The sequence below is a fragment of the Erpetoichthys calabaricus genome, chromosome 10 (genome assembly GCF_900747795.2).
Source record: "Erpetoichthys calabaricus chromosome 10, fErpCal1.3, whole genome shotgun sequence".
Lineage (NCBI taxonomy): Eukaryota > Metazoa > Chordata > Cladistia > Polypteriformes > Polypteridae > Erpetoichthys > Erpetoichthys calabaricus.
Genome location: NC_041403.2, coordinates 97,692,788 through 97,710,376, shown reverse-complemented (window position 1 = coordinate 97,710,376; position 17,589 = coordinate 97,692,788). Strand labels below are relative to the sequence as shown.

The window sequence follows — 17,589 nt, the reverse complement described above, 5'->3', positions numbered from 1 at the left end:
GAATAAAAGTGCACTTGTTTTGTTATATGTGTACCTTTTGTGAAAGTGTTTGTTATTTGGACTTCAGTCTTCACACATAATACACTTCATGTCAAAATTTTGTCATTAGTACTATTAACATGAAAAAAAGTTTTAGGTCTCTTTTAGGTATGTGTTCAACATTTCTTGCATTTCTCGCATTTCCTGTCATCTTACATTTACATACAGTGGAACCTCGGTTCACGAACGTCTCAGTACACGTACAACTCGGTTTACGACCAAAACGTTCGCCAAACTTTTGCCTCGGTTCACAACCACACACTCGGTATACGAACAAGCCAATTTCCCTTTCGGTTTGTGCGCCGCACGTGTTGCATTGTTCTCCGTGCGTGCGTGCTTTCGCTGTGAAGTCTTTGTGCTCTATTTCATTTCCCTTCCGGTTCGTATGCGCCGATTACTGTATTTAAGCACGTGTTCAGCCTCTCCCTGTTCATTGTTCTCAGTCAAACGTGCGTGCTTTACCTGTGAACTCTTTGTGCTCTACAGTATTTCGTGTGCTTTTGCAGTTAACCATGGCTTCTAAGCAAGTGAAGAGTGCTGAGAATTATTGAGACTTAATTATGAGAAGTGTTGCAATGTTACTTATCTCTTTTTTCAAATGTTCATTTTTTCCCTGTGCTCAAAACTCATTTAAAAAGTGTTTATACAGCGATCGGGTTGTAATGTTATTAGCTTGAGCCCCTGCAATGTTACTTTCTTGGTTGACTTTTAAATAAAGTTCGGATTTGTTCAAATGTTCCTTTTTTTCCCCCTGTGCTTTAAAACTCACTTAAAAGGTGTTTATACAGCAATCGGATTGTAAGGCTATAGCGCGAACTGCTGCATTTGTTACAGAGAGAGGTTGGGGGGGCTCACGTGCTGCTGAGAGAAAGAGAGCAAGAGCCTGCGTGTGCAGCTGAGAGGAGAGAGGGGAGGGGGGCTCGCATGCTGCTGAGAGAGAGAGAGCCTGCGTGTGCAGCTGAGCAGGGAGCCTGGGTGTTTGTGTCAGTGTTATTCAATGTTTTTACATTAGTTTACTATTACACTGTGCATTCTATGGTGTAATTAACTATATTTGTGCTTAAAAAGCTTTAAAAAAATATATATTTACATACAGTTCGTACGGTCTGGAACGGATTAATTGTATTTACATGCAATCCTATGGGGGAAATTGCTTCGGTTCACGACCAAATCGGTTTACGACCAGAGGTTTGGAACGAATTATGGTCGTGAACCGAGGCTCCACTGTAGTTTGTTGTAGACACAGAATAAACATGAAATGCATGTGTTCCAAATAACAATATATTATTTACCCTATACAACTCCAGGCACCTCACACCCAGATAAACGAGACTTGAGCTGGGAGAACTTTTTGCCCAAGTTGAGCTGCGGCGGTGGGGAGATGGGATAACAGGCTGCTTGTTGCTTGTGCTGATCGACACATTTACAAAATAAAAGACACTAATGGAGAGGTGCGAAGGAATTTAAGGTGACCCAGGATTACAAGTTTTTTCGTAGGCTTCAGGGATTTTAATGTTAAATTGTACAAATAAATCATTAGGCCTCAATTATCTTTTCTACTGAGCTCCTGAACTGATAACAGAAATTTTAGCTTTTTAAAATTTTCTCGTAGCATTAAGTTTTTTTCCCACAATTTCTTTTGGTCTCTCGCTGAACCCAGTATCAGCTTCATAAGCAGGAAGAATTGGGGGTGGGTGTTTTAAGAAGAAGCCTTGTTCATGTAAGCCTTTGCAGTACACGATCTCAGTCTCAAACTTTTTAACAGGTTTTCCCCAGATGTTTTTTTTTTAATTTGAGAATTGCATCTGGCCCTTTGAGACTAGGCTACATGAATTGTTTTTTTTTCCAAAGTGAGTGATGTACTTGATAATGTCAGTTTTGCACATTGTTAAAACATCAATTAACATATTATTGTAGGTAATACATATCACACACCCCTAATCAGTTGTAATTCATACCTGCACCCGAAAGAAAGAAATAAAGAACTGTTTATGATTGTTTTTTTGTGGTAGGGTAACAAGTTTTCCCTTTCAGACCCTAGTATGTAGACATGATGAGTATGCCTGAAATCCTATCTATAGCCCTTTTATGTTTACTGTTACCAACCTAGTTACTATCAAAGTTGACTGCTATTATAGTTCAATACTGCCCCCTGTCCTTTACATTTATAACCCCACACAATTAGAGAGAGTACCAGAATAGATAAGTGAGAAAGTTAGTTTTTATTAATACATAGATTAACCAGCGATTTCCAGTTGAGCGCATAATATAAGTTCATAATATAATAAAACTTGGAGAATAAGTAGTTCATCTTGCATGCTTAGGCTACCAGGTGGCTTTCTATCTTAGTATGTTACTTGGTCTCTTGTCATATGTAGTGCAGCATGTCCCTTGGACAGAATGATAAAGACCTAGCATGGCGGTCTGCATGAATGGGGAAGCAGAGACGTTGAGTCTCTGGAAACCTAAATTTATTCTATCCCGGCTTCCTTGATGTACTTCTGCGACAAATGGGATGTTGTCGTGCAGGGATTCCCCTGTGTCATTGCAGTCCTGTTTAGACAAGACTCATTCCCCCATTCTGTCCGTGGTAAGATTGTTTTGTCATGTCAGTCACCTGTATTCCTTCAGGCTGTTTTACCATATTGGGAAGAGGTGGTGATGCTTCTAAAACTTGCACTCCTTCCAGAGGATCATAAATTCTACTTTTGATAGAATATCAGAGCAGGAGCTTTGCACCTAGCGGGGCTGCAGGTTATAGCAAAACACTTTTGTGCAATAAGTTACAACCTGATCAATGCAGAGCCTTCATCCTCTCTTACCAACAAATTGTATACCCCAGAGGAGGACTTAACAAAAGTTATCAGTGGTAGTAATCCTAAAAACTCTGAACTTACAATTTCCTTTTTTCTTTCACTTTCACTATTTTTTGTATTCTTAACTTTGTGTATATAGTCATATAAAAAAGTTTGGGAACCCCTTTCAGCCTGCATAATAATTTACTCTACTTTCAACAAAAAAAGATAGCAGTGGTATGTCTTTCATTTCCTAGGAACATCTGAGTACTGGGGTGTTTTCCAAACAAAGATTTTTAGTGAAGCAATATTTAGTTGTATGAAATTAAATCAAATGTGAAAAACTGTGCAAAAATTTGGGTACCCTTGTAATTTTGCTGATTTGAATGCATGTAACTGCTCAATACTGATTACTTGCAACACCAAATTGGTTGGATTAGCTCGTTAAGCCTTGAACTTCATAGACAGGTGTGTCCAATCATGAGAAAAGGTATTTAAGGTCGTCAATTGCAAGTTGTGCTTCCCTTTGACTCTCCTCTGAAGAGTGATAGCATGGGATCCTCAAAGCAAATCTCAAAAGATCTGAAAACAAATTGTTCAGTATCATGGTTTAGGGGAAGGCTACAAAAAGCTATCTCAGAGGTTTAAACTGTCAGTTTCAACTGTAAGGAATCTCTTATATATTTCTCTTCTGGTTCATCCTGCGTCCACCTCAAAACCGGTCCTGCCCACACGCAGCTGACACGCCATGTCTCGATTACTATTCGTCGTCTTCCATGTCATGCACTGTACTGGCCTGCTGAGCGTAATACATCCAACAAGTACTCGAGGTGTTGCCATAATGGTAAAGTAGCTTTACTACCTTTGCGGGAGCCACCTGTGTCTTTACAACAGCTTCTTACACAGCAAACATCAGAAGCTAAAAATTATTGTGAACACATTTCAGAATACAACTCTTCTCTAGCGTTTGCTTCCATGGGTGCATAGATAACTCAACCTCCTGGCCACGGACCATACTGTTTTAAAATACACGGGCAAATTTATCACCAAATCTCTCCACTATAAGCTAACACTTCTACCTCTCCAGGATATGGACAGTTGTATGTTTTTGACACAGCGCAAGCTACTGCAGTATGCTTACAAAATAAAGCAAACTCTGCATGCAGCGAAAATGTAATTCTCCAGCTAGATTCCATGCTCAGAACCATCAACCCCTTCGCTAAATCATACAAACACATGCATGAAATCGCTCAGTCCAATCCAATAGCATCTGTACGAATGGTTTTCAAGGAAAATCCTAGGCAGGATTTACGATGATACAATGCCCTGACATTGCAGCGATTTTCATCGGAGAAGATGGCGAAACGCTTGCTGAAAGGGACATTTGCATCTGTCCCATACGCAACTCCTGTAAACAGATTTCCACGCTCAATATGAATTGCAATCCTATGGTTTGCCCACTTTTATTCCCTTATGGAGACATTGGCTGGCACAAAGATTTACAACATGTTCCCGATAAAAGAACCGCCAAGCGAATAAGGCTTACTCAGTGCCAATTTTATGCGTACAAATTAGCAATGAGGAATACATTTAGTATTTTGCACTCCAGCAGCAAACTATTCCAACAATACGTCGTAGATGCGTATGATAAAACAGAGGGCGCACATCTCAACTATCTCAGATTACATCAACAAGATCTGCACATGGAACAATACAATGTTTGAATACAGACCCACTGCAACCAAACGCTGAAAATAACAAAGTACGTGTAGGCAAAATGATCATATTACCATCCACATTTCTAGGATGTCCAAGATACATGCAACAAAACTATCAGGATGCCATGGCCATAGTATGTAAATTCGGAAAGCCTGATTTATTTATCACTTTCACATGTAATCCTACTTGGCCGGAAATTCTACTTGCACACTGCGTCTTTCAAGAAGTATATATTTCTTCTTGATTTCTGAATTCCTTTATCACCGTTTTCCGTTCCTATTCTTACATCGCCGTATGCTATGGCGGGCGTCGGCTAGTGTAATCAGGAAATGAAAGGCCACAGGCACAGTTGCTGTTAAACCCAGGTCTGGCAGGCCAAGAAAAATACAGGAGTGGCATATGTGCAGGATTTTGAGTGGTTACAGACAACCCACAGATCACTTCCAAAGACCAGCAAGAACATCTTGCTGCAGATGGTGTATCTGTACATCGTTCTACAATTCAGCGCAATTTGCACAAAGAACATCTGTATGGCAGGGTGATGAGAAAGAAGCCATTTCTGCACTCACGCCACAAACAGGGTCACTTATTGTATGTAAATGCTCATTTAGACAAGCCAGATTAATTTTGGAACAAAGTGCTTTGGACTGATGAGACAAAAATTGAGTTATTTGGTCATAAGAAAAAGAGCTTTGCATGGCGGAAGAAGAACACCGCATTCCAAGAAAAACACCTGCTACCTACTGTCAAATTTGGTGGAGGTTCCATCATGCTGTGTGGCTAGTTCAGGGACTGGGGCCCTTGTTAAAGTCAAGGGTCGGATGATTTCAACCCAATATCAACAAATTCTTCAGGATAATGTTCAAGCATCAGTCACAAAGTTGAAGTTACGCAGGGGTAGGATATTCCAACAAGACGATGACCCAAAACACAGTTAGAAATCTACATAGGCATTCATGCAGAGGAAGAAGTACGTTGTTCTAGAATGGCCATCACAGTCCCCTGACTTGAATATCATCGAAAATCTATGAGATGATTTGAAGCAGGCTGTCCATGCTCGGCAGTCATCAAATTTAACTGAACTGGAGAGATTTTGTATGGAAGAATGGTCAAAAATACCTCCATCCAGAATCCAGACACTCATCAAAGGCTATAGGAGGTGTCTAGAGGCTGTTATATTTGCAAAAGGAGGCTCAACTACAGTGCATCCGGAAAGTATTCACAGCGCATCACTTTTTCCATATTTTGTTATGTTACAGCCTTATTCCAAAATGGATTAAATTCATTTTTTTCCTCAGAATTCTACATACAACACCCCATAATGACAGCATGAAAAAAGTTTACTTGAGGTTTTTGCAAATTTATTAAAAATAAAAAAACTGAGAAATCACATGTACATAAGTATTCACAGCCTTTGCTCAATACTTTGTCGATGCACCTTTGGCAGCAATTACAGCCTCAAGTCTTTTTGAATATGATACCACAAGCTTGGCACACTTATCCTTGGCCAGTTCCGCCCATTCCTCTTTGCAGCACCTCTCAAGCTCCATCAGGTTGGATGGGAAGCGTCGGTGCACAGCCATTTTAAGATCTCGGATATTGAATGAATGAATCTTGAATGTTCAATCGGATTCAAGTCTGGGCTCTGGCTGGGCCACTCAAGGACATTCACAGAGTTGTCCTGAAGCCACTCCTTTGATATCTTGGCTGTGTGCTTAGGGTTGTTGTCCTGCTGAAAGATGAACCATCGCCCCAGTCTGAGGTCAAGAGCGCTCTGGAGCAGGTTTTCATCCAGGATGTCTCTGTACATTGCTGCAGTCATCTTTCCCTTTATCCTGACTAGTCTTCCAGCTCCTGCCACTGAAAAACATCCCCACAGAAATGATGCTGCCACCACCATGCTTCACTGTAGGGATGGTATTGGCCTGGTGATGAGCGGTGCCTGGTTTCCTCCAAACGTGACACCTGGCATTCACACCAAAGAGTTCAATCTTTGTCTCATCAGACCAGAGAATTTTCTTTCTCATGGTCTGAGAGTCCTTCAGGTGCCTTTTGGCAAACTTCAGGCGGGCTGCCATGTGCCTTTTACTAAGGAGTGGCTTCCATCTGGCCACTCTACCATACAGGCCTGATTGGTGGATTGCTGCAGAGATGGTTGTCCTTCTGGAACTTCTGGAAGGTTCTCCTCTCTCCACAGAGGACCTCTAGAGCTCTGACAGAGTGACCATCGGTTCTTGGTCACCTCCCTGACTAAGGCCCTTCTCCCCGATCGCTCAGTTTAGATGGCCGGCCAGCTCTAGGAAGAGTCCTGGTGGTTTCGAACTTCTTCCACTTACGGATGATGGAGGCCACTGTGCTCATTGGGACCTTCAAAGCAGCAGAAATTTTTCTGTAACCTTCCCCAGATTTGTGCCTCGAGACGATCCTGTCTCAGAGGTCTACAGAGAATTCCTTTGACTTCATGCTTGGTTTGTGCTCTGATATGAACTGTCAATTGTGGGACCTTATATAGACAGGTGTGTGCCTTTCCAAATTCTGTCCAATCAACTGAATTTACCACAGGTGGACTCCAATTAAGCTGCAGAAACATCTCAAGGATGATCAGGGGAAACAGGATGCACCTGAGCTCAATTTTGAGCTTCATGACAAAGGCTGTGAATACTTATGTACATGTGCTTTCTCAATTTTTTTATTTTTAATAAATTTTCAAAAACCTCAAGTAAACTTTTTTCACGTTGTCATTATGGGGTGTTGTGTGTAGAATTCTGAGGAAAAAAAATGAATTTAATCCATTTTGGAATAAGGCTGTAACATAATAAAATATGGAAAAAGTGATCAATGTATATGTATATATGTGTATATGTACGTATATGTATGTGTGTGTGTGTGTGTGTGTGTGTATATATATATATATATACTAGGGGGCTTTGCCTCCTGCTCGCTTTGCTCACCAATCCCCCACCCCCTGGCCTGTGCTATGCACCAGCCACTTATTGTGAAGAGTAGGGCTGAAAACACCCCAAGGAGTCGTGGTACAATGGGAAACAAATAGGTTTATTTATTTTATTTATTTTTTACCTCCTCTTTGCTAGATCAGCTGCTGGCTTGCTGTCGTGCCGCGGGATCTGCATCTCGTGTGGCACTTCGAACGTTTAAAAGCCTGTACAGCAGCTGTCCTTTTGTCTCATGGCCTTGTCTCTCTTCTCTCCCAGACATCCTCAGACACTATTCAATCTCTTTTCCCTGTTCTGTCATTTCACCGAGTAATATTTTCTGTTTGTTTGCGCTAATGCGATCTTTACTATAATTAATTTTGAGACTTTCGAATATTCTACTTCCATTATCTCTAACCCGCTCTGCATGTGTATCGTGCCATTGTTTTTGAATTCTTTAGAACGTTCTACTTTGTCATCTACTCTTTGTCTTTTTCCGGCCCCGGGCGAGGTTATATCTCTTGGCACAAAGTATACAAATAATATCTATATGAGAAAAAAGCTGTTTTTTTCTTTTAAACATCCAATTCAAACTCTGTCACTAAAATCTTTAAATCAGACAAATTATCGAGAAATGCTAGCTACCTAAAAATACACAGCAACAAATTGAAACAGTAGGTAAAAGAACATTATTTTGTGCAGTTCTTTAAACACATTTTGTTTCTCTTCATTTCTGAGTATAACATTAATCTATGTTACACAAGTTAAATGAAAGTGACAAAAGTCACATTTTCACTAGAAAAAGCTTTCTGGCATGCTATCTGGTAATACAGTAAATAAATAATATTAATAAATAGAAAGTCCTAATTTTTTTAAATGGAAGACGTTTATTTTCACTGCCTACTTAAAAGGTCTACCGCTACGTGAAATGACCTGTTTAGGAGCTTGTGACAATACAGTAAAATCTCAAATGTCTTGAAACATTTTGCCCCATAATGCAATATTTCCTGCTTTCTGTAATTCTTACCTGTTTCTTTCAAAGCTAACAAAGTTGCTCAATCTGTGCTAAACAGAAGTACAGTGTGTTGCTGTCACATCTACTGTGTACGTCACACTAGTATATTCTTCACAGTAGGGATAGTGCTCCTTTAGGCATAGATAGTTTTAGATGTGCACATCACTTACTATGTGCATGTTGACCAGAAAGCTCAGGCATGTTTGACCTGACTGATTCACTTGTGGTTTTTGGCAAACTTTAGCCAGGCCTTATGATGATTGTTTTAGCATTTTCATTAAATTTTAGGGCAGCATGTTCTCTTTCATAATATTTAAATATCAGATTAAGTGTTTGTTTCATGTCTCCAGCAGTACAGTATGTTCAAATCTCTCTTTGAAAGAGGCCATTTAGACCTCTATTTTCAGCAGAATCACTAGTAAATGATTATTAGAGTATTTAAAGTGATACTTTTTTTCCTTGTCTTTATGGACTCAATTGCCTTGTAAGTGTTAATTGACAGTGTCTGTTTACCAAAATGTGAATTTCTACTGACAGTTAAATCATGTACAGTATTTCAGTATTGACAATGGCAAAAAAAAAACTTTTAGATTGTTTAATGTTAACTTGGAATCCTTCTTTCAGCGTCTTTAATCAGCATATTGGTAGACTTTCGCTGAGTCTGAGTTTACTCAGTTTATAGATAATCAGTAACCTTATGAAATGTTTGACTTTCGATATTTTTCAGATTATCCTAAATCTTTCCCGGGACATTGACATTAACAAGTTTTCATTCTGAGGGCCTGTTTTACTGCTCATATGTGTGTTTAAGAACAACTTAAATCAAGCCTAATTGATTGTGTAAAGTTGGGCCTGTCGATCATCTGCCTAGTGATTTATTAATCATTTACCCCCAGTGTAGTGTAATCAGTTAGAAGATTATATACACAAGGCTTTGTCTGTTTTTACAAATGACCCAAATTTTACTTATATATCTTTTTTTGCTATTGCCTACATCAGTTCATCTAATCAATATATATATAATGTATGGATATAAATTCTGTAATTCACAAGAATAATTAATATTTTTAACTTCATAGTAAAAAATATAACAGCATTGTAGTTTTTGTTAATTATCCATTCTCTTTGTGGTTTTATAAATGGATTGCTTAATTCACTGTTTCAGCTTTTCATAGTTTTGAAATAAACTGTTCTGGAGCTATATACTCCCACTAATGTTGAATATGTTGTCTTCATTTCTTTTTTTTAGTTCTGCTAAGACTTCAGTGAAGATTTCAGTTCCAAGAAAAGAAAAGGCATCGGCATTTAACGTATTCATTTATTTCAGGAAATTGTAAAATTTTTCTCTGAGTATAGCTTTATATAATTTAGAGGTTATAAACACCTTTAATACAGTATATGTTTAAGAAAACATAACATTTAAACTTTTTTTATTAATTTTCTTTTTAATCTAATTGATGATGTCTGTACATTCTTCTGTTAAGTTAATGCTTTTCTAAAATTTGCACCATTCATTTTTTTTTTCTTCAAGTGTACTTTGAAATTTACATTCCTTTGTTTGCATTATGTCTTTCACAGCCTGCCTTAAACACTCTGTATGTGTGTGTGTGTGCGCGTGTGTGTCTATAAAACATGCTTAGACACTTTTTGGTTTACTGTTATTTCCACTTTATGCTATAATCCAAAAAAAAAAAAAAACAGGAGATATCCAGGATGTTAAACATTTAAAATTCCTGTGTACAGTATATTGTTTCTGTTAAATATGTAGCATTTTTCCTCTGTTAAAAAGAAACTAATAAAAACTTGAGAATTGCTTATGTATATTGATGTGAATGTAGTCATGTTCTCAGGTTGTTCTTTTCTTATGACAAAACCTTTCAACATAAAGCTATGAATTTCTTTATTAAGTTTGTTGGATACTGGAGTGTATTTATTTGCTTGTGCCTTTTAGTATGCATAAATTTGTTTATTATCTTAGAAATAAAGTGTCTCTAAGCATGGCCTATTGCTAATTTTTCTCTTTTTTGTATTTCATTTCCTTGAATATGTGCAGTTTATTATATACTTTGTACTTTAGTTACAGTATCATAACTTTTAATGCAAAATACACACCATGTATATTTTTTGTGATATGAACCATTTTTCATTAGTCTATTAAATAAACATACATGTTCAGTTGTGAATTCTGTTTACAATATTGTGTTTTGGTTAAACCGCTTCCAGGTTACCTGCTATTGGGCTACCTTTGACATCAGAAAGTTGTGCTCACACCATATAATTTTGTTTTTGTTTTCTGTATCAAGTCTGTGGCTGTCTATACACTACACATAAAGGCGCCAAAAGCTTCTAAATATTTTAGGTTCAGAATAAGCTATTTAGTTGTATAGGTTTCCATTTTAATGTCCTATTGAGAATAAATAACAATTTTTATAAATAAAGTTGCAACGCTTTATCATTCTCCGTTTCCACCAGAACACTATTACTGTATCTTTCAGATGTCTGTGTTCATTACATATTTTCTATGATTTGAACTTAATAGATATCATAAATTAATATATATCAACATCATATAATTAAGTAAAGTGTTGGATTTCTAAGTATTCGGTTATCGTGAAGGTAGGGCTAGAAACATTCCAACCAAAAATGTACAATGTTTGAAAAATCTAAATAAAAATTTTTTTTCCATTGTCCTGTCTTCCCCAATTAACATTTTTAGTATTCTCAGATCTGACACAGTATTGCATCACAGTGTTGCATAACTGCTTAGCTCTGAAGCAATTTGCATATTACATATCAGCTGTAAAATGTTACTCCCTATCTTAGTCACTGGAATAAACCTCCAAGTGCACAAGAATACCAGATCAAGGCTATGTCTAATCTGTGACAGTTCCTTGTCCATAGTAGCGCTTCTTCAGTGCACCCATGTTTTCACTAACCCCTTCAACTCCAAAAGCACTTACTTGTTTTGCCATCAATTTGGACTAGCCCAGTCAGTAAGTCAGAGCTTGGATTGTGAAGTGACCAAGTGGCGGGGCACATCACTGCAAGTATGGCAGTATACAGTCTGTTGACCCGGTAAATAGCTGTGCTATATTATCTCATAATGGGTCTCTGTACTTCTTTTAGTTTATTTTTATTTCACCTGCGTGCATCCAAGAAATTCAGCATTTGCTATCTCATTTTCCATTGATACATCCAAGTAAGGATTTTTTTTTGTTTTTTTTTAACCTCACTTTGCAAGGTAAATTTAGTCAATAAAAATTCTATGTAAACAGTTGTATAAGCAGCCTTAAACTTCATTTTCAGATCTTTGTTTTTCTTCAGCAGCATGAACTGTATGGACTGAGCTAACAATATGTTTCAAGGGGCACATGCCAGCCACTTGAGTTTTTAGTTTTTGAATTTTAAAAGCTCCTGTAGGTATTAATATAAATATAATAAATAAATATAACTAAGGTGGATTCCGCAGAAAAACTACTGAGGATTACAAGCTTCAGGAAAAGTCAAGTTAAAGCCTGTATGAGCTAGGCAGAAAGGAGATGTAGCTCATTCCTGTGTATTCTGCATTGTACCTCTCGGGCTACTGATGATGATAGAATATTGTGAAATACAATAAAGATCTGAAGCCATGTTTTTCCCTAAAGATGCTTAGGTTTTCCATCCACTCAGAAACAATGCTTTTGTCTAAATGATGGTGAAACTGAGCCCAACTGTGGAACATGCAGAAGAGAGAGACAAACTGTACCTTAGTAACAAATGATTAAAATTATTGCCACAGTTATTAACAATATTAACATTCATCAGCTCTAGATAGAGTATGTAATGTTAAAATGGCATGCAGTCCGCAATTATTTATGTGGTTGATGGAGCATCTCTTGCCAAGCCTGGAATCATTTCACAATACGAGAGCTGTACAAGTTAAAATCTGCCTCCTGTCATAGTTTTATTTAGTAATGAAATTTTAAGAAGACCTCAGTCTTGGGATGACAGCATGTGATCCAATGCATAGACATTAAGTTCTTTAAACTAAAATGTGATAAAGCCATGCAGATTGCGCTGAAACGAAAATATTAAAATCTGCTCTAATGTCAATGATGAAGATTAAGACCTGTAATGCTACAGTTGTAATAAAGCCTTATATAAAAAATTTCTGTTTTTTACAAATAAATAAAACTGTATATTCTGTGTATAAAGAAATGTATAAGTGTGTGTAAAATGTGACCATTAGACGCATGTCTACAATTTGAACACAGTGCCCACATATTATGGAATTATCTTTAACGCAAGCACAATTGATGCCCTATTAATGGGGGAAGAAGACTCAAACCTTTATCAAATCCTTACCAAAGTTGACGACTGAATTGTATGCAAGACCTTTTGCCGCCAGTTGTTTGTGCCAACCATTACTGGTTGCCACTGCGCCTTCTCCATTCTGTGTTCCTCTTTTGTATTCTGCCACAGCACTTGGTGTTACTGTATTGCTACTATGACAACAACTATAACATGGCACCAAGCTTGGTGACTTTAACATGTGGCATATAACATTGCAAAATGTTTTAAGGGGAACATATACAATTGGATAGGTCAGCAGAACCCTGACTTAGGTTGCTCCAAAAGACCTTAAGATTCTATGTTTTTTTTTTCTAAATGTATACTGATAACCTGGAATGTTTGTTTCCTATCCTCGCTGGCCATATCTTTTATAAGCATGATGGATCTCTCATGGAAACCAAAAATTTGTTTAAACTCTTTTCATCTGTATACCCTCTCCCAGCTCAGATATTTTTGAGAATGTAGCTCTTGCTTTCATAGCTATAATCATTAGAGAAACTAGAGCTGAAATTATATCGAGTACCATTAAGTTTTTAAAAAATGAAAAAGTGTCACATATTGTGGAAATGATCTTGTGAACTGAAACTGGTTAAGGATTACAATACACAAAGAGAGCAGAATAAATCCACCTTAACACTCCAGAAGAAGTGTTGTATAGTAATAAAGCAGCAATACTTTTTTTTACTGTACTTGAGTATGTTTTGAAACTATCCATCCATTTTCTAACCCGCTGAATCTGAACACAGGGTCACGGGGGTCTGCTGGAGCCAATCCCAGCCAACACAGGGCACAAGGCAGGGTGCCAACCCACCGCAGGACTGTTTTGAAACTATTTATACTTAAAATTTTCTGTTCATTATCACTTTTAGTTCACTACATTTTCATAATCAAACGTCTATTTTTACTCCAATTACATTTTGCTAGACACACTTTTTATTACAATATTATACCAGAAAAGAAATGGGTTGCTCAGTAAATTACACAGGTCTGCAAAATTATTTTAATTGTGGATAACTATTTTTATTTGGATTCAGGAGCACAATAAAAAAAAATAATTAGAATGTTTCCATTATGTCCCATTTAGGTACAAAATTGTAAAGAAATTAAATTAAAATGTAACAAATAGCAAAATTTATTCTTGTATATATTATTGTTCTAAATCAATTTAACCTAAAATATTTACTCTGTGTAAAATTTTTAAATATATATGTAAAGAAAACCACAATGTATATTCATTGACCTGCATTTCACTTCTCTAGTTTTTGTCACTTCTTAGTTTCTCTCATGTAAAAACTTCATTAGGTGGCCCATCATTTGTACACTTTGTCTGGTGCGTCCAGCAACAGTCCGCCATCATACTGATATCCCAATGTCCCTGGTATCTTCTTTCCATGTCCTTGAAAACTTGATGGAATTTTCAATCTGTTCTTCACTCACCACTCCACGATTTTCAGGGAAAAAATACAAATGTGAATCCAAAAAGTGAATGTTAAGACTCCTGTTGCAACCAAATTACTTATACATAACTAATACATTCTTCACTATTTATTTATAATTTGGATCCATATTGTTATTTCAAAATTTAGAAATTACTTCCTTGAATGATGCCCAAATGATACCACTCATTCCAGATCATTTATCGTGCCATCAAATTCTACACCGGAAATCAGTTTTCTAATTTCAGGTCCAGCAAAAATATTCTCTTTCAATTTAGCCTCACACAAACTCAGAAACTTTCAGCAAAAATACATAAATCAGGATCCGTTTTTATAGGGCTTTGACAAACTGCTTCATTAAACCAAGCTTAATTGTAGCTTTTGTCTATCTAGCTCGTTGTTCTTACTCAACCCAATGTAAATTAATGGCTCTCCTGTCCCACTTGAAGACAAAACGTGGGAATTTTGTGTGCCCTGACTGCTGACCCAGTGAGCTACACAGAACTTTCAACTAAGTTCTGACCCTTATCATCAAATAAAATAAATGTTTTGCTTTAAACCTAGACTTGAACTCTTTCAGGGCGAATGTTGACTTTTGTCAAAAAGAGAGGTTGATGGTTGTGATCAACTATGAACGGTGAAAAAACCCACCATTATGTCTTAGTTGGACTCTCTTTACTAGATGAAAGTTAGCTTCGTTGGTTTGACTGAGATTCCTTGCGCTCGCATGAGTAGCGTGGAGCAAACAACAGCAAACATGGCATCGACATCTGTCAAGAGATCTAAGCGAATGCGTTAAGCAAAGTACTCCACAGACAGCATTTTGCATATTATCACTGAATTGGACTCTGACTTGTAAGACTCCAATTTTGATACAAGTGATCGAAAACGAACATGAGGTAACAGCGTCAGCTGATTGGTCCCCAGCTGATTGCGGTGTTGAACAGGTTTATGTAGTTGATGCGCCTACTGCAACATTTACCTGGGAGGACCACCACTTACAATTACAAGAGGTACAAACCAGATTGTGATGCACTGCAACTGCATATGGTCGCTGACGCATGCAGGACAGCCTAATAACCAGGCTGTCCAAGCATTCCTCATGAACTGGTGGCCACAGCACACAGCAACAGATGTTTTACGCTGATTTCTGTGTGAAACCATTGCTTTGTGTGCGTTTCAGAAAACTTGGCAACGCAAATCCAGATTTGGGAACTTTTTGGAAACGCTCGAGAAAAATCAAAAGGTCATTCCTTTGAATATGAAACTAAAACAGGTAAAGTCTATAGGCAAAGTGCTTTATTAAATGGTATTAAGAGCAGTGTATTAGAGTTTGTTTTGTTGGCTAATATTATTAATGTTAAACTAATCAGTTTGGTGTTATTTGAGCAACAATTGGGTCATTTTTTGGGGTCAGGCAAAGTTTAAAAATATTTTCTGTTTAAATTAATTAGGTATTTGCGTTAGGAAAATTCATGTTACAATGCAGTTTTCAGGAATGGATTAGAATCTTGTTAAAGTCCAGGGTTCGCTTCCTGGGTCCTCCCTGCGCGAAGTTTGCATGTTCTCCCCGTGTGTGCGTGGGTTTCCTCCGGGTGCTCCGGTTTCCTCCCACAGTTCAAAGACATGCAGGTTGGGGGATTGGCGATTCTAAATTGTCCCAAGTGTGTGTGCTTGGTGTGAGTGTGTGTGTCCTGCGGTGGGTTGGCGCCCTGCCCGGGATTGGTTCCTGCCTTGCGCCCTGTGTTGGCTGGGATTGGCTCCAGCAGACCCCCGTGACCCTGTGTCAGCGGGTTGGAAAATGGATGGATGGATAGATGGATCTTATTAAAGTGGAGGAAGATGCCCTCTACTGTAGCACTGAATGTCACTGCTTCAAGTAGCAGCTGTAGTCAAAGTCACATGAGAGCTCTACACATGCGCATAAAGCACAAAGAAATTAGATTTTCATGGGACTCCAAATTTTCCACATCTTTGGTTGGCGTATATAACTCGGACTAAAAAATATTGATTTTAAGTTTGTAAAAAAATGTATACATACAGAACAAAAAAAAATTAGAATCACAACTGCTACATATTGTAGCATCGGCACTGAGTGACAAAATGGATGGATTCTTTGCTGTTTACTTGGCTATTTGACGGGGCTCGTTTTCCTTAACAGGACTGCCGCACTATTTGGAAAAGTATGCGACTTTGCAGGCCTGCCATTGTATATAGTGATGTAACGGCAGCTCATACTTGGGCGACTCACCCCTGGCTGATGTGAATTGTCAGCATTGTTACAATATTAACACAGTATCGTAAATTGTTCGGAATATAAAATTACAATATAACCTAATCATCACTTACATTAACACATTTAAAACTTTGACATTATGAAAAAGTGCACAAGATCTGTTAACGATACTGAAACTACAGAAAGCTATTTTTCTTGTTTTCTTATTGTACTTGTGATAAATTAAACACTTTGTAATTTTTAAACATGTTTGAAAATGAATGCAAGGCGTAATATTCAGGTGTTCTAAGGTTAACTGCTTCAAAAGACATGCTGGGTTAACGAAGCTAAACTGGACCAGACGCGTGCGCGCGTGCGTGTGTGTGTGTCCACTCTACGATGAGCTGGCATACCGTTCTGGAGTTTTGTTTTGAGCCCGAGCTGGGTTAGGCTCCAGCTTCCCGTCCCTACTTTGGATAAGTGGGTTTAGAAAACCGATTGACGGATTGATGGGACGTTAGCATTTTTAATTTGTATTTACGTCATCAAAGAGACATTTCTGTTTGTTAAATATTTTGGCATAGACGTGTGCGTGGCACGTCGTTGTGATTAACTCAGACCGTCACAACGCTGCTTATGCAGGCGGCACATTCAAGCACAAAACTTGCGCGCTGGTGCGACTGTGCGGTCATTTAAAAAGCTGCTCGATGATGCGTTTTTCAAACAGGAGATGCTATCTTAACCCTTAACTACTCTCACCATTTCTCATCTCGCACCAGTGTTAAAAAAATTGCTATTTATATGCACGGTGTGAGGTTGTAATATAAAATGTTGCTAAATTTTAATTGTACGTTTTTAATGTAATTTAATATCATATTACTGAATAGTATGTCACAGTTTAGGACTATCTGAAAGTAAACCTGATCCACATCTCCAGTGCTCATTCGTCACCGTTCACACTTTCTGCTACTGCAGGATTTGCACATGTATCACATTTCGCTTCAGCTGTTGAATGTTCTTTGCAGAAAAAGTCATTGCAACAACATCTCATCGTTGTCATGCATACATATGTATCTGTGTGGTGTACCAAATACCAAATACACCC

At 37.9% G+C, this 17,589-nt stretch overlaps 1 protein-coding gene across 1 annotated transcript in view; it reads left to right on the top strand.

Moving 5' to 3' along the window:
• Positions 1–10,684, top strand: part of tcea2 (transcription elongation factor A (SII), 2) — a 74,012-nt gene extending 63,328 nt beyond the window's left edge. The window contains exon 10 of the mRNA XM_051933301.1: positions 9,751–10,684. Coding sequence (XP_051789261.1) covers positions 9,751–9,759 — 9 coding nt within the window. The 3' untranslated portion in view covers positions 9,760–10,684. The remainder of the gene's footprint in view (positions 1–9,750) is intronic.
• Positions 10,685–17,589: the final 6,905 nt, after the last annotated feature.